A 26,592-nucleotide genomic window follows, 5' to 3' on the forward strand; every position below is an offset into this window, starting at 1 on the left:
CAGGACATTCCAGGGCTGAATTGCCTCTTGGTGCTGGCAAGAACTCTCCCATAGACACGGCCAAGCCCAAGTGCAGTTGAGGACAAGTAGTACCTCCCTTGGGAATGCCAGACATGACTGTGGTGTAAGGTCTGGTCCAGATGTCGTGGAACAGTCCCTGAATTGAGATCCTCAAGATCATGGTGTAAGTGATCTTCTGGTAGGTTTGATTTGTAATTTAATCAACATTATGCCTAACGGTGTGGCCTCATCTGCTAGGGAACAGGCTTTCATGTTGTGCTGAAGCTGGATGTGTGCTCACCTACTGGATTTCATGGCTGATGGAGCCCTGCTAGGTGGCACGTGCCTTTGTTTTTCCATCGTGTGATCCTGCGTAGCCCCCCTCCATCACACAATGATGGTCCTCAGCTCCCGTGCAGCAAACTTGCTGGAGCAGCACTGGGAGGAGGAAGGGCAGAGCTGGGGGAAGGAGGTGCAACATGGGAAATAACACCAGTCCTCCACGTTACTAATCCCAAGCGACTGCTCCCGCATGACCAGGCAAGACAGCTCTGTTGTTTGGGGGATGGTTTCTGGGAGGTGTGTGAAAATAGATGTCAAATCGGAGCTGATGTCTTGGCTGTGGGAAGCCATCACGGCTCCAGGCGAGGGCGTGGAGTCAGCTCATCTTGCCTCTTCCTGCCCCTTCTGGCCTCGTTTCCTTCTCCAAACAAGGTTTTTGTGAAGATACCCCAGCCGAGTGCTGGGGATGGCTTGATCTCAGCTGTGGGTGGAGATGTGGTGGTGGCACGAGCACTGCCTGCTGTGCCTGGTCCTTTCCTCCTGCGGCATCGCTGCTTTGTTGGAGAAGGTGCCCCAGGTCACTCTGAGTTTCTGCTTTATGTCTCATTTCCATGAGACTGTGACCAGACCTCCCTGTGTGGGTCCAGCCCTCCCACGGGTGGGAAATGGTGATCACTTTAATGGTGTCAGTTATCTCAAGGGAATCTAGCAGCTGAGTGAGCCGCAGGCCTGCGCACACTCCTCTGGGCAGAGGCATGCTCCCGGTGTCCTCGTGAGATGTGACACAGGTGCCGGAGATGCTGGGGTTGGTGGAGGCAGTGTGTTGGAGTCAGTCCGTCCTTCTCTGGCCAAGCAGAAACCCTGAAGCCTCTTCCAGGGACTTCACAAGGGGGGCTGCAAAGGTGAGAGGGGATGTGTTGGAGGATGCACTTGTGCTGTTCCATACTGGGGTGCAGGACCCCTGGGCTGCTGCTGCTTGTTTGGGGCCAAAAGCAACTTCTGCCACTTGCCCATGCCTTGGTTTCCCCATCTGTGCAAAACCAGGAGGAGATATTTTCCCGGAGATGCTCAACAAAGAAGTGGCTTGGTGTTGGGACAAGGCTCAGGAACGGCAGTCCTGGAGGTCTTGCGCTCCATGCTGGGTCTGCCCACGTGTGCTCCTCACTGTGGAGTGGCTGTCGAGGTTGAAATGCTGCTGTGGCCCCAAAGGAGCAGGGCCACAGGGCCTCGTCCTGCCCCACCAGCACCCACCTGAGCACCACTGATGGGCTCGAGTGATGTGACACAGAACTGCATTAAATAAAATGCATTAAACTGCATAAAATGCACTAAAGGCATTGCACGTACCAGCAAGCGTCTTGAAAAGTCCCTGCACCTGGGAGGAGATCCCCTCCTGCCCCCAGCAGCATTTTTAGGCTCGCTGCCGCCCTCCTGACTGGTCTGACTGCCCAGACCATTGAACTGCAGCTGGGGGAGGAGGGAGTGGGTCCTTGGCAGCCTCCTTGCTGGCAGCATGGGTGCCAGGAGGACAAATCCTGCCAAGCAGAACGTGAAATACCAGCTACAGCCGCTCCCGTGCATTGGCCCCGCGGGGGCTGTTGGGGTGCAGAAAAAGCAGAGGTGTGCTGTGTTGGGGGGGTGGGGGTGGCTTGGGCTGCCTCCAGGGAGCACCCAAGGGTGCTGGTGTTTTGGGGAAATGAAGCCCCTCAGTTGGTACCAGGTGCCCCATCTCCAGGGCTTTGCAGAAACCATGGTGAGATGCCACCTGGAGAGCAGGGCACTGCCATTGGTGGAGGGAACTGGAGGTACTCGGGGCAGCACGAAGGTAGCTCAGGTCAAGGTCTGATCCTGTAAAGGGCTGAGCATCTCTAGCTCCCTGCTTTGGTTTCAAAGGCGGTGGCAGCACTGATCCCCAAGGCATCCCTCTCTGGCCCTTACATCCCACTGTCTGCATCCAGCTGGGCCCAGTTGCAAATGACTGCTGGAGCTGCCTGCTCCGCTCTTTGGGGGGCTGGGGAAAGGTGGCCTGTGACACCCACCTGCAGCGGTGACATTGCCACCTGCGTGAGACCCCAGTCTCCAGTGCTGGCTTTGGGAGGTGTCCTTTTGGCACGTCCAGAGCAATGCCCTTGCTGTACCGGGGGTGTTGACTATTTCCCTGCCGTGCCGCTCTTACAGCAGCCCTTGGGTGCTGTCTAGCCAAGTGGATGTCACTTGTCCCAGACCCTGTGTTTCTTCTTCCACGCACAGACGGACCTGTACTCGGGGGCCCTCTTCGTGCAAGTCTGCCTGGGCTGGGACCTTTACCTCTCCACTGTCCTGATGCTGGTGGTCACGGGGCTCTACACCATCGCAGGTAGGTTGCTCAGCATCTCCTGGCCTCAATCTTTCTTCTTTGGTTGAACCACACCACTTACACTCCTATTTTTATTTTGTTTTATTATTTTTTTTTTCCACTCCTGGAAGGTCTTTGGGGATTTATACTAATGGGGTTCGTATTCCCTGCCCTATCCAGCCAGTATCTGAGCATCCTTCTTCAGCGTCAGCTCAGGCAATGACTCAGTGCATGACCTCTCCTTTGTCATTACAGCTTCTCATTTGTAATAACTCCTCCTCCATCATGTAGTTAAGTGCTTTCTTGTGTGTGTACCTGTTTGTAACAGCAATAATCAGGGCTTCTCCTATTACAGGACTATTACTATGGAATCTACAATCTGAGATCCCTTTACCCAACTAATTTCCCTACCGCTTGCCCTGCCCACGATGCAACTTGCTGCCCTCCCTCTGCAAAGCTTTCGGGAATACTTCTGGCCTGTGCCTCCCCATCATGGAACCAGCTATTTTTGAGCAGGGCCAATCCAGGCGGTTCTTTTGTGTTATGGAGGCGATGAGGGTTTGGAGCTGCAGTTGGAAACTGTGGGTTCCTGGCTTGCAGTCCTGCTCTCGGACCGCAGGACCATGTATCCCTGCCAGCCCTTTCGGTTATTATTTTGGCTGGGATGTTCCCTCCCCTGGTAGTGCCAGTGGAGACACTCAGCAGTAAATTCTCCCTCGCTATCTCGTCCCAGCCATCAAAACGGGAAACAGTTTAAGTCTATCCGAAACATGGTGGATTTTGCAAGACTTTGGTTTTAAGCAAATCCCATCTCCGTTTTTTTTTCCTGCCCACAAGGCTTGTTGTGAAGTAAGGCATTTCGGCGTGAGCTCAGGCAGAGGGTGTGAGCGCTGCGTCACCCTCATCCTGAGAACATCCCTCCATATCCCAGGGAGGGCGCAGCCCTGAATTCCCGGGATGTGAGTCTGTGACTGGGGTTGAAACTGGTTCAATTTTTGACCCATTTTTCTCTAGCTCCGCTACTTTTTAATGCTTTTGTTCATCTGCTGAGTAATTGTTTTCTGGCTAGATAAGCGGGTCCTGGGTTGGCAACAGGTCTGTAGGGAGATTTTGGGATGGGAAGGGAGAAATGCTGCTGGCTGGCCAAGGGGGACCCTGCTACCTGTCAGGTGCTGGAAAAATAAAACTGGAGGGTTGGAAGGAGTGTACGAAGGGGGAAGACTGGTATGGCGTTAGGGAGAGGTGGGATGGATGATGAGATCAATGCCCTGGATGCGTCTGTTTGCTGGGGCACCCAAAAAGTGGCTGGGGCTGGCCAGCATCCTCCTGACTGCATGGGGACACGAGGCCACATCTCCCTGATCCCGTCATCCCTTGGATCCCCTTCCCAGCCCCAGGTGGGATCACAGCCCCCATGGCTATCGGCTGCTCCTCCCACCCCATCTGCAGGGGACCCACGGAGGGGCTGTTCCCCCTTCATGCTCCCGCTGCCGCCCCCCATCACCGCGGTGTCGGTAGGACGAGGCTGGTGACAGGCACGTCCCTGTGAGCGCGGGCAGCTTTATTGGGACTTCCCGACCGAGCCCGAAGCCGGTGGCACTCCCGACGCTGTGCTTTGCTCTTGTGCAGGGGGGCTGGCAGCTGTCATCTACACCGACGCGCTGCAGACACTCATCATGGTCCTTGGAGCCATCCTGCTGGCGGTGAAAGGTGAGAGCTGGGACAGCGTAGATCCTCCTTCCATGGGGACATTCTGCCCCCATTTGGGTGGTCTTGGAAATAAATAAAAAGACTCAGTCTGAGCAGTCCAGTGGCCAAGACGCCCAGCAGGACTTTGGCCTATAGCAATCGCCTAAAGAAAGTCTGTGGTCCCACTGTGTCCCCTCTGCCATTCTTCTTCCCCTACGTGCCGTTCCTCTGGGTGAAGATGCCATGAAGCATCCCCCTAGTCCTTCATGTGGGGCTGTCCCCAGCACCGGTGACCTTCCTGTGGTGATCACTGCTCCGCATGTTTGCCTCTAGTCCGTGCGTTCTGAGAGACCGATCAAGCGTTTGACAACGAAGCAGCATTTCCAGTTTTGCTCTGGGAAACTCGTAGCAGCGTTGCAGCGGGGTCTTCAGACAGGATTCCACCGCACGGGGACGTGCATGGCAGAAGGCGGTGCCGGGTGGAGGCACCGCTGCAGGGCATTGCCTGGGGACGCAGACCATGGTGCCGTGCCTTCCTCCTGGTTGGAGCGAGCGCGGTTCATCACCAGCCCTTTCTGAACACTCAGCGCTGTTGTGTCTCCGTATGTTTAGCCGCAGAGCACCCTTGTGAGGCTGGGAACTTTCATCAGCCGTGTTCTGCCATCGGGGCTCTTGGCCCTGAGGAGTAGGAGGCAAAAAGTCAGGTCCCGGCTTCAAAGGCAGGCGTTTAACTACAGAGGACGATTTCCGGAGGCACTCCTGAGATGATTTCCACCATCTCCTGGAGAAGTCTGCTTAGGCGGGTGGGTAGGAAAGGCTTGGACCCAACGCTGCACCAGAGCTCTGCTGTGGAGGTGGGAGCAGCTCCAGACCTGCAGCCAGCCCGGTCCCGCGGCTGCTCCTCTGTGCAAAAGCAGAGCTTGCTCCTGGACGAGCCTTGTCCACAGCAAAGTGTATTGACAGAAACCAAATGAAAGGACAGATACTTCCGTAACAATGATACCAAATAAGCCAGCAGGAACTGCACCAGGCAGAGGAGCATGGTGCCTGTCCAAGCAGATCTGAGCGGTGGCTGCAGCCTTTGTGCCAGACGAGGTGCTTGGACGTTGCTGATGGTTGTCTGAAGCTGTAGTTGTCCACGGAGCTCTCTCAGGCTGGTGTCTGGTAAACTGGGCTGGGTGCCGCAACGCAGAGCCAGGGTAGGAGGGCAGGCAGGCAAGGTCTGGAAAACCCCCTCCAGAGATGGCAGAGCCCAGCTTTTTTTTTGGCTTTGCCAACCTGCAAATCCTGGCACGGCGTGTGCAGGGAGGTGAGAGTGCTGGGGAGAGGGAGGGATGCAGGGGAGCTGAAAGACAAGCTGCTGGTCACACGGTTTTTTGACTCAGGTCTTGGGAGACCCAAGGACCTGGAGGCTGGTATTCCTCGAGGGTGCTCGGTTTTCTCCAGCTCTTGTGAAGCTCTAATAAAGGATGCTCTCCGTGTTTTATCTTGTCCCTATCCTCATACCGTGACAGCCGCAGCAGTGATGCTAACGCCCATCTGTGAAGCTGCGACCACTCTGGGTCCGTTCTGCCCAGACCATTGCCACCCCTGCTGCTGCTGAAGGGACCGAAACGTGTATTGCTTGGCTTCAAGGTCGCGTGTCCCAAAGGAGAGCAGGAGGGTTGTGCAAATCCTCCTGAGTACGATGCTGGGCAGAGCAGTCTCAAGTCAGATGACAAGCGGGTGCAGACTGAAGGGTTGTAGATAAATCACTGCAATTAACAGAGAGCTTAGTGGCTGTTTCAGTGGGTGGTGGTGCCGGTGGTGGCTCTGCTTGGCTCTGGCATCATGGATAAGAGACCGTGCCATCCTGCGCCCTACTCAGCGTTCACAGTGGGGACGTTAATCCCAGCGGAGCCCACGGGCTGCAGTCCAGTGTCTGCAGGCTGAGCTCCCGCTGCCCTGAAGTTTTTGCCCTGCTCTCCTGTCCCAGCAAGAGTAGGTGTCATGACTTGCCGGTGAACACCTTTGGGAAGGCAGCAAGCCCGCACCCCGGGGTGCGAATCTCTGCTTTCAGCCTCTGCCTCTGGAGAGCCTTTGTTGATGCTCAACGCCCATGCAAAGCTTGGGAGTAGCCACTGCCTGGATAAACCAAGCGCTGGAGGGTGGCCAGGGCTGCTTGCACAAGAGCAGGAGGAGTTTACAAGTGTTGATTTCCCGTGAAATACGGGGGGCCGGTTTGCAAAGCTGAGGTGGGGGGCACAGTGGATGATGCTCCTTTGCGAACTCCCCAAAAGCCTCAGGTCAGTGGGATGTCCCTGGGATGGGGACAGGGCTGCAGGTCGGTATCGGGAACAGCAGGGCTGCAGGGAGAGGGCTGTCCTCGGGCAGGAGGGGATGATGGAGCAGGGTGGGTGTCTTGGAAATTGGGATTTGCTCAAGCTGGCTCTTGATGGCGATCCCAGCATCCACCACCCGACGCCTGAGGGATTTGCTCTTGGTCTAAAGAGAGCAGTGCTCGTGGGCACGGTCCTGCAGGAGGGTGACTTCTCAGGAGCCCGTTCCCACCCCACACTGGTGCATTGGAGGGGACTGAGCTGAGGGTCCGGACCACAGCCCGCGGGTGGGGGTGGAAGGGATGCTGGGATGTGAGAGCTGGACCAGACTCCGGGGTGAATCCACCAAGGGATGCTTGTAAGTCTGGCTTTGAGTGTCCCCTCTATGAGCCCGATGGGGGTCCTCCTCTCCCGAGCATCAGCAGCTGCTGTGGGCATGGAGGTGCCAACGCACCCCCCTCTGCTTATCTCCTCCACGGCTGCTGTGTGGGTGGCCGTGGCACGTGGGGGGAGAGAGGCAGGTGCCTCCCCCCCCTTCCCTCCTCCAAAAAGCAGTGCCTCTGGCTCCAAAATTCTCCTGCTGGAGGTACGGGGAGAGCTGCAAGGAGCGTTCAGCCTGTGCCCCCCCGGAGCGGGGAGGCGGTGGGGGGCCAGGGCAGAGCCCAGGGCTGGTTGGCAGCCGCTGCTGGGGGCTGGTGGCTGCGGCGCGGGCGGGAGGAGAGCCAAGGCAGCCGCCAAGGGCTGGGAGGCTCGCTTGCTAGGGCTTGATCATGGCACGTACTCCCCAGCGGGGCTCAGGCTAAGGCCTGACCTTAGATCCCTTTCCCTAGGAAAAATACAGTGAAGAGGGTATTCTTTTTTCTTTATCCTTTTGGTTTTTTGTTTTTTTTTTTTTTAATCCCACCGGTTGCTGGAGGTTTGGGGATGGACCTGTGAGGGGGGTGATGGGGAAGCGCTCAGAGGGGTAGAAAATATTTGGCCGGAGACTTGTGCCAAGGCACTGTAGTATATCAAGTCAAAGGCTACCTAATCTTGCATTTTAATAGTCCTAGGCGAGTTTCCCCTGCTCTGGGACTGGGGAGCTTTAACAAACAGGTTGCTTTTACAGTACGAGGTCAGAAGAGGTGGGTCCCTTGAGGAGCCTTTGTCCCAGAACACGGGTCACCCTCCAAAGTCAGGGTGGACTGTAATGGGACCTGCTGTGCAAAATACTAACAGAAGAGTCTCTTAAATATCTAGAAGAAAACACAAACAGGAAGAAGCCCTCCCTCTCTGGGTAGCACTTCTGAGTTAACGAGTTGGCAAATGTTTTGCCAGCTGATCTCAGAGGCCACCAGGTTTTGCTTGACTCTAACCAGCCTCCCCCAACGATGCCTTCCAGCTTTTAATGAGATCGGAGGATACCCCAACCTGGAAGAGGCCTATTTAAAAGCTGTGCCATCCAAGATTGTTCCCAACACTACCTGCCACCTGCCCAGAGCGGATGCAATGCACCTCTTCCGAGACCCAGTCTCTGGAGATCTGCCCTGGACCGGGATGACTTTTGGGCTGTCTATCATGGCCACGTGGTACTGGTGCACCGACCAGGTAAATGTAAACAAGATTCCCCTGCCCCATGTAACGCGGCGTTGCCTGGTGTCCAGGCACGCTCTGCTACCACTGCTTCGCCCTGGAAGTCCACCTGCATCAGCACCTAGTGGTCCTTCTGGCTGGTGGTCTCGGGGGGCTTCTTTTTGGAGTCAATAGAAGCACCTGGGGCTCCTGCAACCCTGTTCTTGAGGTGCTTGGACTGGGACAGTTTGGAGAGCGGGATGCCGAGGGGTGTCCTCATCTCCTCAGTTGTCTTTTGGCTTTCTGGCAGGGAGGTTAAGCGTTTGCTTGATGCTCTGGGGTTGCTTGGTGAGAGGTGGCTGGGCTGCGTGGGCTTGCTGGGGCTGAAGACTTTGTTCTGCCAGTAGGGCTGACTGCCTGCAATGGTCTTTTTGGGTTCGGCTCCATCCCCTCTGTATTTGGTGGCCCCGGGAGGTTTCTCATGTGTCGGGGAGCAGGAGACCTCCTTGCCTTGTTCTCTGCCCGCGGGGTTCCTGGGTCGGTAGCGGTAGATGTGTGTCCCCTGTTTGTTAAAGAGCAGAAAAAGAGATGAGCTACTGCTGCTATGAGGATGCTGTTCCCCTGCATGGACACCCCTTCACGCGTTTGTGCTGTGGACTTGGTCCTCACGGACAAGTCTGCCACTTGGTGTGTCCCTTGCCCAAATTCTTCTGAGACATGGTGGCAGCTCAAAACTGCCTCAAGTCTTAACCATTGCTGCTCCTCTGATTTCTTGGTCTGACAACACACTGTCCTGCACATTGCAGCATCTCAACAGCAGTTTCCTGAGCAGCCCCGGCAGCACAGAGGCTGTCCCGAGCCAAGTAAGGGCCGCCTGGAGATTCAGGGCCAAGGATGCCAGTGGAATCTCAATGTCTTTTCTCTAGCTGCAGCCTGAATGCCCATCTTAATCATCTAAGTGCTCATTTCAGGCCCAAAGAGCATTCAGTCGCCTAGACCCAACTTGTGAGATTAGGTGGCTACCAAGGTTAGATGAAAGGATGGAGGGCTGGAAGAGGAGGTGGGACCAGGAGGCAAAAGTGAGCTGCAACACCCCTGTGGAGGTGGCTCTGATTATCTGGGTTGAGAGACACGTTCGGGTCAGGTTTGAGCACCATTAATCTTAATTCTGGACTGGGTAAAGCCTTAACGCGCGGCTGTGGTCACCAGATATTTATCTTCCTCTTTGGGTGTGTCTGCGCCGCAATCTGGAGGTGCGATTGCACCCCGTGCAGACATACCAGGGCGAGATTGGATCTAGTGAGTGCAGGTGCTGATGGCAGGACGATCTGGGGTTGGGAGGCTGCGGAGCCGGCTGCACCAACCTGCCCTCCCTCTGCCGTGATCCCCGCTGTGCCACCAGCACTGCATCTTCACCGTGCTGTTGGCATCATCTTAGTGTTCAGTCATTTACTCCGAATATCCCAATGCCCTCTCTGGTCCTCAGGCAGAGACCTCCTGCTTTGACCAGGAGGGCTGCATTAAAACAGTTTAGCTTAGATAATGCTAGGTTGATTTAATTATATTGCTTAAAATCAGTGCTAAGGTGTGAGATGTCTTCAGATGGGGAGGACTAAGGGTGATCTAGCTCCTCTCCCTTCAAGGTCATCATGTGCCCGATGTGGTGCACATGGTGACTGAGCTGAGTGGTGGGTCCTGCAGCTCCTGATGTGTTCTGGCTTTTGGGCAGAAGTTAAACCACAGCTTCCCTGAGCATCCCACCCCAGGAACCGCCACCTGGTCTCTCCTGCCCACCATGCCATGAGCCAGTGCTTGCTCAGGAGCAGCCAAATCCTGCTGGATGCTGAGCACTTCTCTGCAAGTCCTTGGGAAAAAGTCTGGGCTCTTTCAAAGTCAGCATTTCTTATGGATGTTGCCTATTTAAGAGAGATTACCTCAAAGCCCAAGGGCCTGCTGTATCATGGATGGACATGGCTTGGCCAGAGCTTTGAGGTGTGCTGGTTTGAGTAGTGTGGGTAGTAGAGTTGTGGTAGAAGGAGGCTGGACTCAGTGTCCCTTTTATTGTGGGCACTCTTTGGAGAGGAGATTGAATAGAAGGGTCAAGAGGGGAGAGGGTGGTGGTGGTGGGGAATGGTTGATACGGGCAGGAGGATGTTCTGCTGTGGTTGCACTGGGCTTTTGCGGTGCTATGGCACAACACCAACCCGTTGCTGGTCTGGAGAGAAACCCAGCCTGTGGGCTGGGTACACATCTATGCTGTGTTTGGGTCTGATGCCCAATGGCTCCAGCATTTGGGGATGCTCGGGATGCAGTTTGGCAAGGAGGACACTGGTGTGGACTAGGAGGTGTTAGTGGCTGCTCAGCCACCCAGCCCAGCTCTCCCACAGGTCATCGTCCAGCGGTCACTCTCTGCCAAGAACCTGAGTCACGCCAAGGCCGGTTCCATCTTGGCCAGCTACCTGAAGATGCTGCCGTTGTTCGTTATCATCATGCCAGGGATGATCAGCAGGGTCCTGTACCCAGGTAAGTGCCCCGCCATGTGGATGTGGAAGGGGCAGGGTGGGTATTTTGCCTGTTACTACGCAATGAATGGGAGGGGGACGTGTCTGGAAACCTCTGCTCTGCACAGAGCTGGGGGCTCTGCAGGAGGGAGAGGGACAGGAGAGGACCTGAGTGTCCCTCATGCTCTCCTTGTGCCTGCCGTGCGTCAGCCAATGCTACTGTCCTCTATTAACCGTGCAGCCGGGTGTGGACGGGGTTGTATGTATTTAGGCAAGGCAATGCTCCAGGGGTAACTTGAGTGCTGTGTTCTCAATGTGATGGAAAACATGATGTTTGCCCTGAGTGAGCCTCCGCCTGCGTTTTGGGCTACACTGGGCTACGTGCCAGCCCGTAAGAAATGTGGACCCAGAATGAAAATATTTGGTGGAGGCTGATGGTGATTCCTGTCTGATTCGAGGTTTCTAGAGATTTAATAAAGGATTCCTTTGGTTTATTATTTTTATGCATGTGAGAAACTGTTCTCTGCACATTTCCATCAGCTGAGCTCTGGTTTTCCTAACCCTGATGCCTTTAATCATCCACCCACCTTTCATCAAAGGGCCAGAACAAGTTATTGCAGGGACACCAGGGTACCTGGCCACTCTGAGCACGGTGGCACGTGGGACATGGGTCACAGAGCATCAAAGGGCTCGGCGCTCCTCGGTCTGCGTGGCTCCTCAAGGTGTGAGGGGATATCTGATGGTGCGAGGGGTAAAACCTTACTCTGAGCTCCGTGTCACTGGCTGGGAAGGGAGAAGCAAGTGGACTCTGTGCTAGTAAATTTGATTCCCCGTAAACACAGATTAGATGCTCAGCTGGGGTAACCTCAGGTGGCTTCAGTGACTTCAGCTGCTGATTTAGCACTGGGGGTTTGAATGCCCTGAAAAGAGTGGGTGGGGAGCTCTGAGAAACCCAAATGCTTGGTGGGGGTGGGGGAGGCTGCAGCGCTTGGGTGGAAATAGGGGATTGATCCTGTTATCCACCTGCCATGGTGGCAATGCTGGTTTGCAACACCCTGCTCCAGCAGCGGGGATGCTGGCGTGCACCCCGTGGGGTGACAAGGTCTGGAGTCACTCGTGGATCAGCCACGAAGTTGCTGACTGCAACGTTCACCCACAGAGGTTGCCGTCCCTGTTTCTCCGCTGTCTTGCTCTGCCTAATTATGTGTCCGAGTGCTTTTACTTTGATGCTAATCACCTTTGCAAGGAGCTAGAAAACAAGCATGAGAAGGACACGCCTGCACGCACAGTCTGTCCCTGGCTGGGCATGATGCCACTGCTGATGGCTGTGGGATGGAACACATACGGCTGTGCCCGGAGCCGCTGGGTTCTGTCCCAATGACATGGAATAATTGTTAATTCCGAAAAACCTCCCCTTTACCAGCCATTCCCATTGCACTCCTAGACACCAAGAGCTGTGGCATGACCACCACCTTCTCAACCATGAGCACCTCTTGCTTGACTCCTACCATCACCGCGTGTAGGGCGTTATTCTCCTCTATGGGAAGTCTGATCTCAGCATCTAGGACGCGACACCAAAGCTAGGGATGACACCACGCCTTGGCTGAGCTGGCTGGGTCACCTCCAGGTTTACAACCTTTGTAGGGTGGAGAAACATAGGGAAGGTTATAGCAAAAAGTCCTACCTGTGCGGCACTGCTGGGGTAGGAGCTGTTGCCATCCAGGATGGTGCGGGGCAGCACGCACCTAATCTCCACCGCATTGCTCCTCCTCTTCGTCATGTCCTCCACACGGACATGCTTCAGGGACGGGAGGCTCCCCAGGGGGCTGAGGAAGGTGCCCCGGCTGATGTGAGGGTCACTGAGCTTCCTCTGTATGGGAAGGATCTCCCCATTGTGGGTGACGTCTGAGTTGGTTCGCCGGAGGGGCCCATAGCGATCCCTCACCTCAAAGTACTCATCTGAAATGGAGGAGGCATTGGAGCGGCGGTAGCTGTGGTCAGCAGAGCTGCTGGAGTAGCTCTCCTGGTCACTGAGAGTGATGTACTCCTCTTCCTCCTCCTCCTCCTCTTCTCCCAGCCCATTGTGGGCACAGGGAGGCCCTCTGTCCTCCTGTGGCCCTTCTACCGGCCGATCTGGCTGGAGATGGTAGGTCTCCATTGAAGCTCCATTGGGGTTCTCCTCTGGTTCCTGCTTCACAACCACATGGTCTGCCAGTGGTGGTGGTGTGTCACCCTCCAGGGCAGTGCCGCTGTCACAGGTTGTAATGACTTTGGTCACATGTACGCCAACAGGGATGGTCCTTGGCTTTGGAACCGGGGGCTTGATGTCCTCCAGTGTCTCCTCTGGTGGCTTCAAGCGGTGGCCCAGTGGTGAAGTGGCAAATGTTCCCGCTTGATTCATTGTCCAGCTGGTGCCTTCAATGGGGCTGGTAGTGGGGGCTGCAGGAGTTTCCATGGGAGTCTGTGGGGTCTGTCTTTGGCAGGGGGACACCAGAGGTGGCTCTTGGTCTGAGTTTTTCTTGGTCTCCATCTCCCTGTTCTTCAGCATCTGCCGGTGCTGGGCACTTGCCTGGGAGACATCACAGACTTTGATGCGGTTCATCTGCGAGAGCTTCACATTCTTTATCTTGGGGTCAATAATGTTGATGTAACCCAAGACTTCACTCCCGGGCTCGGGGTCGGGCTCAACCCAGGTGGGCAGATAGTCAAACATGTTGGCTTTCTCCAGATTCAGGAGGCCGGGGTGGATGAGCAGGGAGAGGTCTGCCACGTCGCCGTGCCTGTCGCCTGCCTGGCCCTCGGGCAGGGCTTTGCCTTTGTTGTCTGTCTTCTGGTTTTTGTCCTGATTCTCGGATGAGGTCTTGCTGATCTGGTCAGCACTCTTGGCCTTCACCAGAGCGTATTTAGGGTTTATCAGCTTCTTCACCACAGCGTTGGCGGGGGTCACCGGCACAACAGAGGGCAGCGTTACGGGCTCAGGTTCGGGCTCTGGACCCATGGAGATGGACTTGAGGCTCACCCCCTTAGACATGAGGTAGAGCTCCTGGAACTGCTTGTCGAATGCCTCCACCACTTGACCTGAGAGTACTGTGATGACGTTTCGGTCCGTCCTTGCTGCGGACCAGGTGAAGCTGGAACAGAAACACATTGGAAACTCTTTGAGTGCTTGCTGGTAAATAACACGCCTCTCCCTAACCCTGGCTTTCCCCAGGGGATTGATGGTGCTAGCAGGAACATGATCTCACTGTAAACACTAATAATGAGATTGAAGAAATAGCTCTCATCCCAAATTAGAATGAAGGGTTGAAGTCTCGAGCACACCGGAACTTGAAGTAAAAATAAAAGATATTTGCTGTGGGCCAGTTTTTTGCTTTAGTGTTGGCCGCTTTTCCTTTCTCAGTTTGGGTTAGTTAAGAAAAGGAACTCATAAATGGGTGCGTGTTTTGTTGTGGCCAGAAAGTAGGAAATGTTTCAGTTCCATGTTTATGAAACTTGTCTTTTAGAGCCGTAAAGCTTACCGAGACTGATCTATTTCTACCCAAGTAAGTTTTCATTTGGACAAACTGGAAAATACTTTGGGTAGGAAGTGTTTAACTGGAAAGGTTAAGGTCAACATGAGAGCTAAGACTGGCTGTGGTTTGCTGCTTTTGTCTTTCCTTGTGCTCATCACATCCATTGGCAGAAGCACCTGATGTGTCCCACCACCTCAGAGAAGGAGGGGTGTCCTAGACCCAACTGTGGGGAGATGGGGATTCCTTGGGTCCCACTCCAGATCTCAGGCTGGCCTTGCAAAATCATCTCCTAGTTTAGGAGGAGGGGAGCAAGTCTGGGATGGGGTCCTGGGGCCATGCTGGGCAGGGAACGGGACTTGGACCACATGGGTCCGTGTTGGTCCTTTGACCAATACCTCCATGGTAGGTGGGCAAGAGGAGATGCCACTGATTACCTGTAGGATCCGCACATGGCCCGGTCCCCGTCCACAAACATGAACTTCTGGGCCAAAGCTCCTTTGAACTTGGTGGCCGAGCGTGTGAAAAACTCTGTCCCCCCTGTGCTCCGGACTCGCAGGTTCTGCAAAGCAAAAGCAAAGGCAGAGGTGTGAGCAGGAGTACGAGCAACGGGCTGGTCTTCAGAGCATCATTCACCCCTCCATCGATGCCCTTCTGGATGTTCCACATTCCCTCTGAGGAGTGGGAAATGCTTTTCACCGCCAGCTCGGAGGAGGCCACAGGGATGAGAAGATAAAATAACTTGCCCAAGGCAACACAGCAAACCATGGACTTCAGTTCAAGAATTTTCTGCTTTGCCCATGTGTCGGGCAGTGTTTTCTACCTCTTGAACTCGGTGCTGCCTGTGTTCGTGGGTGAGCACCATGTGATACTGCTGCCAAACCCTTTCCATCTCCTGCGATCTATGCAAACGCCACCATGGGAGAGGCGATTCTTCACCTCCTCGCCAGTGGGAGATGTGCAAGGGGTCACCAATCCATTTTAGGGGAGGTGGTGACCCCAGGACAGCACACGTGGACCTGATGGCAGTGGGTTTGTCCTCCACCAGGCTCCCCTCTTGCTGCGCTCCTAAATTTAAGCATCTAGCCCTGTTTTTAGGTGTAGGTGAGGAAAAAAAAACACAGTAGGGAAACATCTTTTCAACCCTGGGAAACGAAATCCAAGGATGAGGGCCAAAAGGGCTCATCCCGCAGCAGGTCCCTGCGGAGGTAGCCAGGGAGCAGGGTGTCCTCCCCGCAGGAGCCCAGGCACAGAGAGGCAGCCCAAACTCTGAAAAAGTATTTTTTTTTTATCTTCAGTCTGGTTCATGCCTCTGTGCGTCTCCGTGGAGGGCACCAGCACATTTTTGCAGCTGAGCAGATAGCATCTTCCACTGCAAATGGTCTCCTTTGGGTGGGGAGAAAATATTTTCTTATGAAAGCACCTACATTCCTCCTGTTCCTGCCTGTTGGTAATGCCATTGCTAAAGGAACCGTGTCATCACTAGGTCATGCCCTCCATGGTTGGGGTTTTTTGTGTGTTTTTTTTTTTTTTTAAAAAAAAAAAGCACCCAAAGTATTTGTCTTCCTGACCTCCAGCCTTCCTCATCTGCTTCTCTGGGGTCTTTTCTCTCCCTGTAGACCATGACCTGGCACAGCCCTAAGCCCTGTGCAAGCCGAGCCCAGGCACCCCTGGTCCCCGCTCCCGCACACCGGGCAGGAGGGACGGTGATTCAATGCCGGTTTTAGCGTGATGCAAAAGCAAAGGCGTTCCTGGCTGGGTTTCCAGGGAAGTTTTACACACTGAGTAGAGAAGTTTGGGGTGGTTGTTTTTTTTTTTTTTTCTTTTCTTTGGTGCACTTATTTTTTTTTTTTTCCTAGTCTTCGCCTTTTTGCCTGATGCGTCTGGGGGGAAACCAATGCAGGGTACCCCGGTGTCCGTCAGCGGGCAGCACTGGGTGTGCTGGGGGCTGGCTGGCAAGCAGGTTGGGGATGGCAATTCCCATCCCTGTCCTGCGTTGTCCCTACACACGGGGCTGCAGAGAGAGAGGTAGTACCCGGGGTGCCCACCGGCCGGCTGCTGGCTAACACTTGCCCCTGAGGCTGAGCCCTGTGCCTGTCACCAGCCTGGGCGTCCCCGGCTCGCGGCTCTCCCAGGGCATCGATCCCTCCTGCTGGGAGCCGAACTTCCTCAGAAAGGCACAAAGCAGCCGTGGGTTTTTCTCGGGTAACGCCCAGGGGAACGAAGCTCCCCAGCAGCAAGGTGCCGGTTACCTTTCCCTTCCTCCTCGCTCTCGGCGGATCGCTGCTGTTAAGTAAGATCTGTTTATTTAATCTCTCGCAAGACGAGCGCGCAGCAAGCGAGCGCCCGGCGCCATGGCTGGCTGCCGAGCCCGGGACGGGGTGAATCACTCCCCAAGCACTCGCCGTTGCTCAACCAAGCGACCGCCTTGCCCAAGCCGGCTTGCTAATTGCGAAGCACGGAAGGCACCGAGATAACGACGTACGTTTCGTTAGCATCTCCTGGCTTACGAAGCAGCTCCCAGACTCTGCCCTACTTTCCTCACAGCCTCCTACCCCGCTGCATCCCATGCCAGCAAATTGGCTGCAATATGTGGCAAATCCCAACTTCTAGACATTTGCCGAGCTCTGCAGATGTTCTCCTGCTTTTCCTGTCCTGCCACCGGGCTGCTAATGCATTAACACACCAGTGTGTGTCAGCTCTGGCTTTTCTGGTCTCGGAGCAGCAGCAGTCTGCAGGATACCAGACTCCCCGGGAAGTTTGGATGTGGGTAAAAGCTCAGCTGAGTCTGCTTTAATTGTTGTGAGCAGCAATTAAGCAGGGCCGGCGGGCTCGGCGGCTGGGGAAGGTGGGAGCTTTGGCTGGCCGGTGCTTTCGGCTCCCCGGGGCAGGGGGCCCCTAGCCCCCCCCCCCCCCCCCCCACCCGGGCCCCGGGCCCGCCCGGGGGGGGCCTCCCCGCCAGCCATTTGGCAACCAGCGCGCGCGGCCGGGTGACGTCAGGCGCAGAAACATCACTTTTCTGCCAAGCAACAGGCAAGGCCGAGCGCACTCGCAGCTGGCAGGTGAAGTACAGCCGGGAGAGGGGTGTCCCCAAGCCCCGAAGTGAAATTGCCGGGCTGATCCGGCGTGTTTCCATCCGATGCCGGCAACAGGAGCGTCGCACCCAGCGGAGAGCCCGGGGCTCTGTCCTGTGGCTGGAGCGAGGGTCCCTGCTCCGGCTGCTGCTCCTGAGACTGATGGAACCCCCCGCGCTCCCCTCTGCCCCTTCGCCTGCCTCCGCCTTTGCATGAGCACCCTGCAAGGTGGTTTTCTCTGCACCCCCTGCACGCACAGGGATGTGTAAGGGGTTTGGGGCACTTTAGGCTGGGGACCGAGTCCCTGCGCTGCCGGGCAGCCCCTGGTGCCACTTTATCTTCCCTCACTTCAAACAGGATTCATGCACTGGAGCAACATCCCGCACAGCCGCCAGCGCCTCCAGGGCTGGGTGAACGTGGCATGTGCGGGCAGATCGGTCCCGCCGGTATGCTGCCAGCTGGTGCCGGTGTCACGGACCCCCGGTTTGGGCGAGAGCGGTGCGGGCATCGCAGCTGCCGGGGCCGCGGGCAGTGTGGGTGCCTCCCTGCTCCGCTCCCGGCCCCATGCTGGGGCGGAGGCCCCGGAAAAGGGGAAAATTGAGTTTTTTAATTCCAGCCTCTGACTTGTGGGAAAGCCTGAAAGCAAGGGAACCGGCCGGCGGTTGCTCCTGCCGGTCCTGCCCGTGGGGCCGGTGACAGCACGGATCTGGCCCTGGCAGAGCATCCTGCCTCTCATACCTTCCCTCTCACCAGCTCGTTCACCAGCAGGAGCTGAGTACATAGGTTTCCCCTGGGTTTTGCAGTGCCCTCATTTAGTCGTGTCTGTCCTTGTGGGGTTGCAGCTCCCTGAACCCCCCTCTGCCCCAAAGCCAGCTCTGGCAGGGTACCAGCAGCGCCCCTGAGGCTTTCTGCATCCAGCTTTGCTGGGGGAAAATTCATGTCCCCATCTCTCACTTGTACCCCTCCATCCTGCTGCTCCTGGATTTGGGCATCAACTTCAGCTTTGGTTATGGGAAAAAATTGACTCAACTCATCTAGCTCTGCCCAAAGTTTAGGGGTTATGATCCCTCTGAGACAGGAGGGAGCAGAGCTGACAGCTCTGATTATCTGCCTATGATGGAGAAGGTCGCCTGATCCTGGACCCTTCGGGTCACCCTTACCTTCAAGTGTCCAGCATGCATCTGGGCTCGCTCGCACATCTGAAGGAAATGCTTCACATTGGTCTCATCTAAAATGATGTATACTCCCACTTTCCTCTTGAAGCCGGCGTCCAGGAGGTCCTTGAAGATGTCGACATCGGTGAACATGTCCATGACCACCGCGATGACCTGGAGAGGGGAGAAGAGAGATGAGTCTGGGTAGCATGGCCGGGTGACAACCCTGAGAGGTAGCTGGTGCTTGGGCGAGAGCCGAAGCAATGTACTCCGTCCCCAGGAGGCTGGGATTCGCTGTGGGGGAGCCTGGGCTCCGGTCAGCCCGAGGTTGGGGAGCAGGAGCCCCCAGTCGCACGCCTCTGCTGTTGCTACAGGAGGTTTGATCTCTGGTGGTGGCCTGTAGCATGATACACTTGTGAAAAATTGGTTTCTGAGGGCGAGTTTAACTTTCCTGCCTTTAAGAAACATCACAAATTTCAAAGTCCAGTTTCTGGTTGAGAAGTTTGGTGTCCCTTTGCTATCGGCACTGCCCGCGGCCCCAGCGTGGGGAGCAGCAGGAGGGGAAACCTGCGACGCAATGATGTGTCCGTCTGTCTGAGCGCGTGTTACATAGGGTGGTTGCAGCCTCCGGGGTTATCGTTCATACTCGTACTGAGAGAAACAGTATAAAAAAATAGCTAAAAGCGGCTCTAAGCTTGGTAGAAGTTATCTGGACACCCCTGAGGCACGTTCAAGAGCTGAAATGACTTTTAATACCTTTTAAAAACCGTGTCTGGCTGTGAGCTGATGGGGTTGCTTGACAGCAGCCAGGAGTTTGCAGTTCCCAGCTCCTGTGACCGGCTGCTGTTCCAAGTCCAGGCTGCTGCTAGCTGGCAATGTGGCTGAGTTCAAAGTCAGGAGGCCAGAGCAGAGTTCCAGAGACCGGCGGTGTTTCTGTCATCGGCGCTGCTGACCTCTCTCTCGGTCTCACTGCCCGGTCCTTGCGTAGGTGGGAGCCTTCCGGGTGCTTGGGGCGCTGCTTCTGCTGCACAACCCCCTGCGAGCATCCCTCCTTCCTCCCGGGCCGTACAAAAGTGGAGCAGAGCCGGGACGAGGGCGCAGTGAGAGCAGGGATTGGCACACAGCAGCCTCACCGTTCTTCGCAAGCCGGAGCTGCTCCTGTACCCAGGGCGTCTGCTGCCGTGGCGGGGCCGGGGCGAGTCCCGCATATGATAGGAAGATGCATCTGTGCCGCCTCCGGCCACGCTGGGAGTTTTCTGGGATGACTGCCGAAGCACCAAAGGTCACTCCACGCCCATGGATTTTGCCTTCTTGGACATAGCATTGCCCATGACACGAGGCTGAGCCGCAACAGCGCAGCGCGAGGCGTGTGGAGGCAGAGGGGCTGGAGGCAGCTGCCTGCAGCCCAGCCGAGCATCTCGGTGCGATCCCCGGGGTTGTGATAGGGCAGCGCAGCCCCGCAGCCCTGTCTGCCTCCCCTCAGCCCACACAGGGTGGCAACAGCCACGCAGGAAAGCGGCTTGTCATCGTGGCACCGGCACGTCCTCCTCCCATCGGTGTCCCCATCTCTGCGGCTGTTCTCGGAAGGTGCCCTCGGTCGGGGGGAGATGGGTGTTCGCTCTGAGCCCCTGCACCTCGCAGCCCGTTGTCCTTCCAGGAGGGCTCTGCCAGCCACGTCATGTTTGCAAGCCAGGGAGGACACCGGCATGCCGTGGGGTGACACAGGGAGACCCCAGGATGCTCCTCCCTCTGGACGGAAGGGATTGGGATGGTGCCGGGCGCTTGCACACTCAGGCACGTCCAGTCTTGGGCTCTCAAAGCACCAAGCTGCCTTTTAATTAGTTTTGTGCTACAGGAGACGGAGAGCTCTAATTAAGAGCGGGATCGTGCATTATGACACTCTTCCCTTCCCTTTCTGCAGGCAATAGGGCGAGGAGCGAGGCTGCATGGGGAGCGCCAGCCCGCGCCATCTCTGATGCTGCCCCAACCTCCCCAACCCCAGCCGTGCACGAGCGTTTCAGGAGGTGCCAACAAACCAAGTGAGAGGGGATGTTACGGCTCTGCCGCTTGATTTTAACTGAATTCCCATTTATCCTCACCTGAGAGCCTGTCAACAGGCTTTGCCATGAAAGGATAAATCCTCGCTCCCTTGTGCCACCCGCTCGTGTGTTCTGCACGTCCTTGTTGTACCAGTGGAGAAACTGAGGCAGAAAACCAGGTGTCCGCTTTGCATGGGCTGCCCAGCGAGGGCTGTGCTCGTCTCGCCAGTGATGTAAAGTGGGACAGGTTCAAAGCTACTCTTAAAGCTCAGGGCTTAGCTTTTCCATTTACAGCAAGTAACTGGGAGGAGCTGGGCTGTCTGCTGTGAGTCCCGGGTGAGGGACACCTAAGCCAGGGTGGCGTCTCCCTGGCTGGAGGAAGTGGGTTTGGTGGCAGATGCTTTGTTCCTTTCTCTGACACCGATGCTCCCTGTGGCCGTGGTCATGTCACTTTGCCTGTGCGCTGTGTTTTCTCTGGTTAAGGACAGCAGTATTTGCCTTCATTTTGGGAGGAAAATGGCGTTTTCCCACTGCGGTCCCAGCATTCTCAAGGCCTTGGCTCACTGCTATAGCTCTGAAGATGGGAAGGCGCTTTGCAGGGACACGGGCAGGGCACGGTGACGTCCCCCATCCCAAGCACTGCTCACGCAGGGATGGCAAGCAGGCAGCGCGCGCTGTAGGCAGTCGCCCAGGGCGGCTGGCTCAGGCAGCGGGGAGGCAGTCCGGCTCTCACCCGCTTGCCCACATTTTCAACCCGATTCCTCCTGCTCGGCTGGTGCATCCTGTCGCCACTCAGCGCTTCTGCTCCCCTCCCCGCCGCGTCTTGCCTGCAGGACAGGCTTGGCCTCAGTTTGTCACCAGGATCTCATGCCAGCGTGCCAACGTGCTGCCCTGGCACGAAACGGGCCGGGAGAGTGAGGATGGCGCTGGCAGGACTCCCGATGCCGTGACTGTCCAGGGATCACAGAGGTGAAATCTGCTGCTGGGCTGCTCACGCTCGAACTTCGGCTGGGACCGGTTGGGTCCATGCCAAACCCAGGTGCAGGGTTTAATCTGCAAAGAATGGAGGTCTGTCTGCTCCAGAGAAGTGAAATCCTTTGTGCTATTTACTTCCCAGCCCGGTGAATGGGAGTGTCCGGAGCAAACTGTGCCGTCCTGCTCCGGCAAGCGAGCTTGGCACCCTTGTCCCCGTCATGTCTAGCAGGGCAGCGCTTGGTGCCTGCGTGCTTGGTGCCAGGGAATTCCCTGACAGCAGCAGAGCCATACCTCTTCCCAAAGCCCCTTTGCCGCTGCGACATCCCAGGAAGCTTCGCCATCCCTTTGCCATTCATCCGGAGGGTGTGGAGAAGACCAGCCCCAAATCTACAGCCAGATGCTGCCAGTGCCCGAGCGGGTGATGCTTTTCTTCCTGGCGACCCAGGAGCTGCCAAGATCCATCGGATGCAGCGGACATGCAGGTGCCGGATCTCAACACCCCTTGGAGCGGTGAGCATCGCGTCCCCTCGGACACTGGGCAAATGGTGTTGGGATCCTTCTGAACGGCTTTGATGAGGGCATAAACTGCAGGATCATGTTTTATAGAGGAAATTACAGCTCTTTATTAGCTCACTCTGAATCATCAGATAATGACTTTTGGGGCACACCACGTGGGCATTTAATAAATTAGGCAGGCACCAAGGCACAATTAGAGGAAGCGTGTTGGGATGAGGGAGAGGTGGGACAAGTAACATTAATAATTGCTCTCCCCTGTCGACCCTTTCATCCAGGAATGGCAGAAGGTTTTGTAAACAGTAATTAATAAGGCCTCCCAACCTTTGCTGGAAGTTGCTTAGGGTAATTATATCACCGCAATCCCAATGTGGAACCTCAAGTGCAGAGAGGAGGTCAGACTCACTGCTGTCTCCGGTGGCTTTTGGCCAAGGTCAGTGTTTTCAGCCTGGTCTGGTTTCTGGTCAGATAGAGCCAAAATCTAGGGAAGAAGAGAGGAGGGACATCTTCCTCCATACCCATCCTGTGAGCTTTGCAGCTCGAGGAGATCTGCATCGAGGGAGAGACTGCCGTGCCATGGCCAGACCTGGTGAAGGTCTCCAGGGTGAAGCCTGGTGGTGCACCACGTCCCTGACCGCCTCTGTTTGTTGGCCACAAAGATGGGGATATTCTGGGACAGCAGGGATGTGGCTGCAGGATCCTGCTTCTCTCTCTCTCCCATTTATTCCCAGAAAGAGGAGGGGATCATTTGCATCCCCTGCTCCAGCTCCCCTGGGTTTGCCTCTCTGCAGTGTAAAGCAGAAGCTCCGAACTCAGCAGCGTTTCACCTTGTTCCTGCAAGCAAGTAGGAGCATCTGCACCATCAAATGGGCCTCACATCTCAGCTCTTGGCTTCCTCGCCCCAGCTGTGAGCTGCCATGAGTATACCCAGCGTCAGCAGCGCTCACATGGGCTCTGAACTTTCCTCAGCCAGACTGTCTGTTGGGTGAACTTTGCTCTTCTGGCCATGAGACAGACATCCGCGTGGCAGTGTTTGGCGTCTGAGAACATTGCAGACCAAATATCCTCCACAGCAGCAGGAGCGAGGATCATCCTCTGGGATGCACTACTGAAGCTCTCCCAAGCCCTTGCTCCTTCGCAGGCTGGATAAAGAGCACTGCCGTTGCCTGGCAGGATGGGACAATTTGGCAGGGATTTCCACCCGGTGGCCCAAGGGACACTTCAGGAAGGACAGGCATGTGGCCAGCCTACGTGATGTCTGATGGAGTGGCAGCCAGACCTCCCTCTGTCCACTCTCGGCTTCCTCAGCCAAACTCTTTCACCTCTGAGCTGCCGTGAAGACCTTAAGCCTCGGCTGAAATCTCTGGGTGTAGAGGGTGGTCTAGCCCAGTGTCCCCATGCTTAGGAGCAGCCACACCAGCGGTCACCTGGGCTCAGCTGGGTGACAGCAGGTTCAGCTGCAGTAACTGCGGTCCTCATGTATGGGGTGGGAGACCTCTGGAAGAACCGCACTTGTCAGACCCTGTAACTCCTGCCATCCCCAGAGCCTGCAAGACCGCAGGTTTGAAGCACGTGCCCATCTTTACGTTTCCTGGGGTGCCCTAAGCTCCAAGCAGGCTTGTGCATGGCAGCAGTGGTGCCACCACATCTCATACCACCTGGACCAGGAGACAGAGCCCGGCCCCACTCATGGGGCATCAAGGGACTAGTGACAAGTGTGGCAGCATCAACCGCGGCCATGTCCCTGTGGCTTGGAGAAGCTCCAACAAGAGGTGGGGATGGTGCAGGCAGCAGGGCCTGTCAGCTGCCTGACTCAACCTCCTGGCTCTGCTGAGCAGCAGGAGGGTGGTAGGATGACTCAGGAGATGCTCTTTGAGGGGGGGGGCAGACGGGAAGCGGTGAGTAGGCAAAGCAGGAAGCTTTGGCAGGAGCTGCAAGCCCAGGTGAGAGGCAGCCGGAAAGACCCAAAGATGAGACATTATTTGTAGTGGGGGAGTTCGCCCATCCTCCATCCCATGGGACTTCAGCCCTCCCTTCCCTTTGCCCTCGCTGCAAAGCCCTTTGGCAAGGAATACGTCATGGGTAAGGACAGCTCGCCTTGACTTTTGCAAGGTGACAGTGGCCAGAGACGGCTTCTGTCCACAGCGAGGTGGCCCCGATCCCCCGCATCAGCTATCCCTGTGAGCTGGCTGGCTTGGATGAGTTGGGAGATCAGTTTTCCTGCCTGAGATGGGGCTCTTTGTGCTCAACCCCTGGCCCTTTGGTCCTGGAGAGGCTCTGACAGATGCATGCCACCAGGTTTCCCTCTCTCCTGCCAGGGATGGTGCTGTGGTTCACAGACCCCCTGCATGGGGGTCTCCAGAGCCAGGTGGACCCTACGGATCCCAGCCTGTCTCCCCCTGCTCCACAGCCACCTGGGCAGAGTCTCCCTGTTTTCCTGCTGGACCATCCCTGGTGTTGGGATGCTCCTCCCTTGGAGCTGGATTTCTCAAGAGAGCGGACGCGCAGAGCTAAAAGGACTGCAACCACCAGCACCATGAAACCAGCCGGTACCGACCCCTCCTGCACTTCCCAGCTGGAACTGGGTCACTGGGAAATACCAGCAACCTCTGCCCACTATCGCTGGCCTTCATCTCCCACCTTCCGTGGTCCTCCTGCCCATGACACCAGCCTGACCCCATCGCTCATCTGCCCCAAGTCCCTGCTCCTTGGTTTGATGCCACAGGGAGGACAAGTCTCGACCCAAATCCCAACCCCAAAGAGGGTGGGCTGCCGTTAGCTGTGCTGCCCCTTGGCATCTCCCCAGCTTTGTCCTCCACATCACCTCATCGTTTTCCTTCTAAAGCCAGGATGAGGCCGGCTTGGAGCACCGTGGCAATCTCAGGCCAAGCCTGACCCTCGTATACGTCAGCGCCAGGCCAGTGGCTTTGGCTGCTTTGCCCCAGGGCTGAGTTTGGCTCCTCCGGTTCCTGCGTGTCGCCACATGCAGTCACACAGGGCTCTGGGAATAACGATCGCAGGATGCCTGGCACCGTGGGCTCGCAGCTGGGAAGCAGCTCAACCCCTTATTCTCCCCGGCGGTTTTCCCCACAGCCCTGTAGGGACCCTGGGATTAACGATGCTGCCATACGGATCATGGGAAGGGTCGTGCTGCTCCCAGCAAGCGCTGGACCAGGCCAACTGCATCTTCAGCAAAACTTGATCCCCAAGTATTGATTACACCGAATGAAGGCAGAAAAACCCCAACGCTTGTCCCCGATGCCTTTGCTTGGGTAGAGTTCCCCACAGGATGGGGATTACCTGGCGGAGCAGGACTTTAGCATCTACCCTCAGCAGAACAGCCCCCGGGGCTAATCCTACCCCATCCCCACGGCGCACCTCACCTTCTGAGCCTGGCAGATCATCTTCCGCACCACCTCCTTGATGTGCGCTTGCCCCTCGATGGGCGGCTGCATGTAGACGGTGGCGCGGGTGACCCCGCGGTAGGCGATGGTCTCGGGCCAGCCGAGGTCCAGCTGGGGGATGGAGCGGTCAGACCTCTGGGGCCAGTACTCCAGGGAGGGGGCCACGTCCTGCTCGTCCCCTTGGCTGTTGCGATCGCCTTCGCTCTCCCCCGTGCTGCTGCCGTGGCGCGGGATGTACTCGGAACCGGGGTCGTACGTCTCCAACGTGTCCAGGATCTTCTTTAGCTCCAACTCGGAGAGGAAGTCCCTGATGTTCTCCTTCTTCAGGACCTCATAGAAGGCATCGGGGCCACGGGAGGCCAGTGCCTCCAGTGCCAGGCGTTGCTCCTCGCTGTAGAAGAACTCGGGCTTGGACTCGCTGGACCTCCAGTTGACGTGGCTGTCGTCCAGGCACTGCACCTGGGAGAAAGCCATGGTGACCACGCACGCCGGTACCCTCTCCGAAGGGAGCTCTGTACCCCCAGTGAGCGCTGGATGTCGACAATAAATAAGGAAATAATTATTCCCCAGTCTTTAAATACACAATTTTCTTTGCTTCGCCCTCCCCGGCTCAACGCACAGCTGGGGAAACACGCCGCTCCCTTCTCCGCCGGCTCCTGCCAGGCCGGAGCTCTTCTCTGTCAGGGAGGAGGATTCGGTTTCTTGTTTGCTCCCGGCTCTGCGCGGAGAGAGGGCTCCGGGCGAGGAAAACCCGGAGCTTCCCACGGCCGGGGCTCTGCGACGGGGCAGAGACGGCCCCGGGCACACGTGCACCGCCAGGAAGGTTCTCTACCTCCGCATCCACGCTCTTCTCATCCTCTGCTGTTTCAAGATAACGATAATACCGGATAAAATAAAAAGTGGGAAACAAATGAACAAAAAAAAACCAAAACAGCTTAATAGAAGGCAGAGAAAAGCAGGATTTCTCGGCCCGAACACCGTCCCTGGTTATCGTTCCTGGAGAACTAGGTCAGCCGGTGGGTTTCGCGGCAGCGAACGTCTCCGTCAGCCTCTCGTGCATCGCCCTGGCTGGCAGGTCGATTATTTCATGCTCCTGCCAGCATGAAGTGCCGGGGCCGGACAGGTAACAGCAAGAAGTGAAAAGAGGAAAAGCAAAAGAGTGATTCATTGCTCCGCCCTGCCCCACCTGCAGTCACATGCTGCCTTCACACATTCCCGGCCCTGCCCGTACCTTAACTCTTTCGGCTG

At 56.4% G+C, this 26,592-nt stretch overlaps 2 protein-coding genes across 2 annotated transcripts in view; one reads left to right on the forward strand and one right to left on the reverse strand.

Annotated features, from left to right (window-relative positions):
* SLC5A10 (solute carrier family 5 (sodium/sugar cotransporter), member 10) overlaps positions 1-26,592 on the forward strand; it is a 37,538-nt gene that overhangs the window by 6,738 nt on the left and 4,208 nt on the right. Inside the window, exons 6-9 of the mRNA XM_009888533.1 lie at positions 2,533-2,638; positions 4,247-4,327; positions 8,006-8,211; positions 10,563-10,698. Coding sequence (XP_009886835.1) covers positions 2,533-2,638; positions 4,247-4,327; positions 8,006-8,211; positions 10,563-10,698 — 529 coding nt within the window. The remainder of the gene's footprint in view (positions 1-2,532; positions 2,639-4,246; positions 4,328-8,005; positions 8,212-10,562; positions 10,699-26,592) is intronic.
* Positions 8,318-25,818, reverse strand: FAM83G (family with sequence similarity 83, member G). Its single transcript, XM_009888532.1, has 5 exons — positions 25,324-25,818; positions 18,420-18,587; positions 14,623-14,747; positions 12,361-13,807; positions 8,318-8,737 (listed from the first exon to the last, which is right to left on the reverse strand). Exons 1-5 carry the CDS (start codon positions 25,816-25,818, stop codon positions 8,318-8,320), a joined length of 2,655 nt encoding a protein of 884 aa, XP_009886834.1.

Source organism: Charadrius vociferus, unplaced genomic scaffold (genome assembly GCF_000708025.1).
Source record: "Charadrius vociferus isolate BGI_N301 unplaced genomic scaffold, ASM70802v2 scaffold27, whole genome shotgun sequence".
Lineage (NCBI taxonomy): Eukaryota > Metazoa > Chordata > Aves > Charadriiformes > Charadriidae > Charadrius > Charadrius vociferus.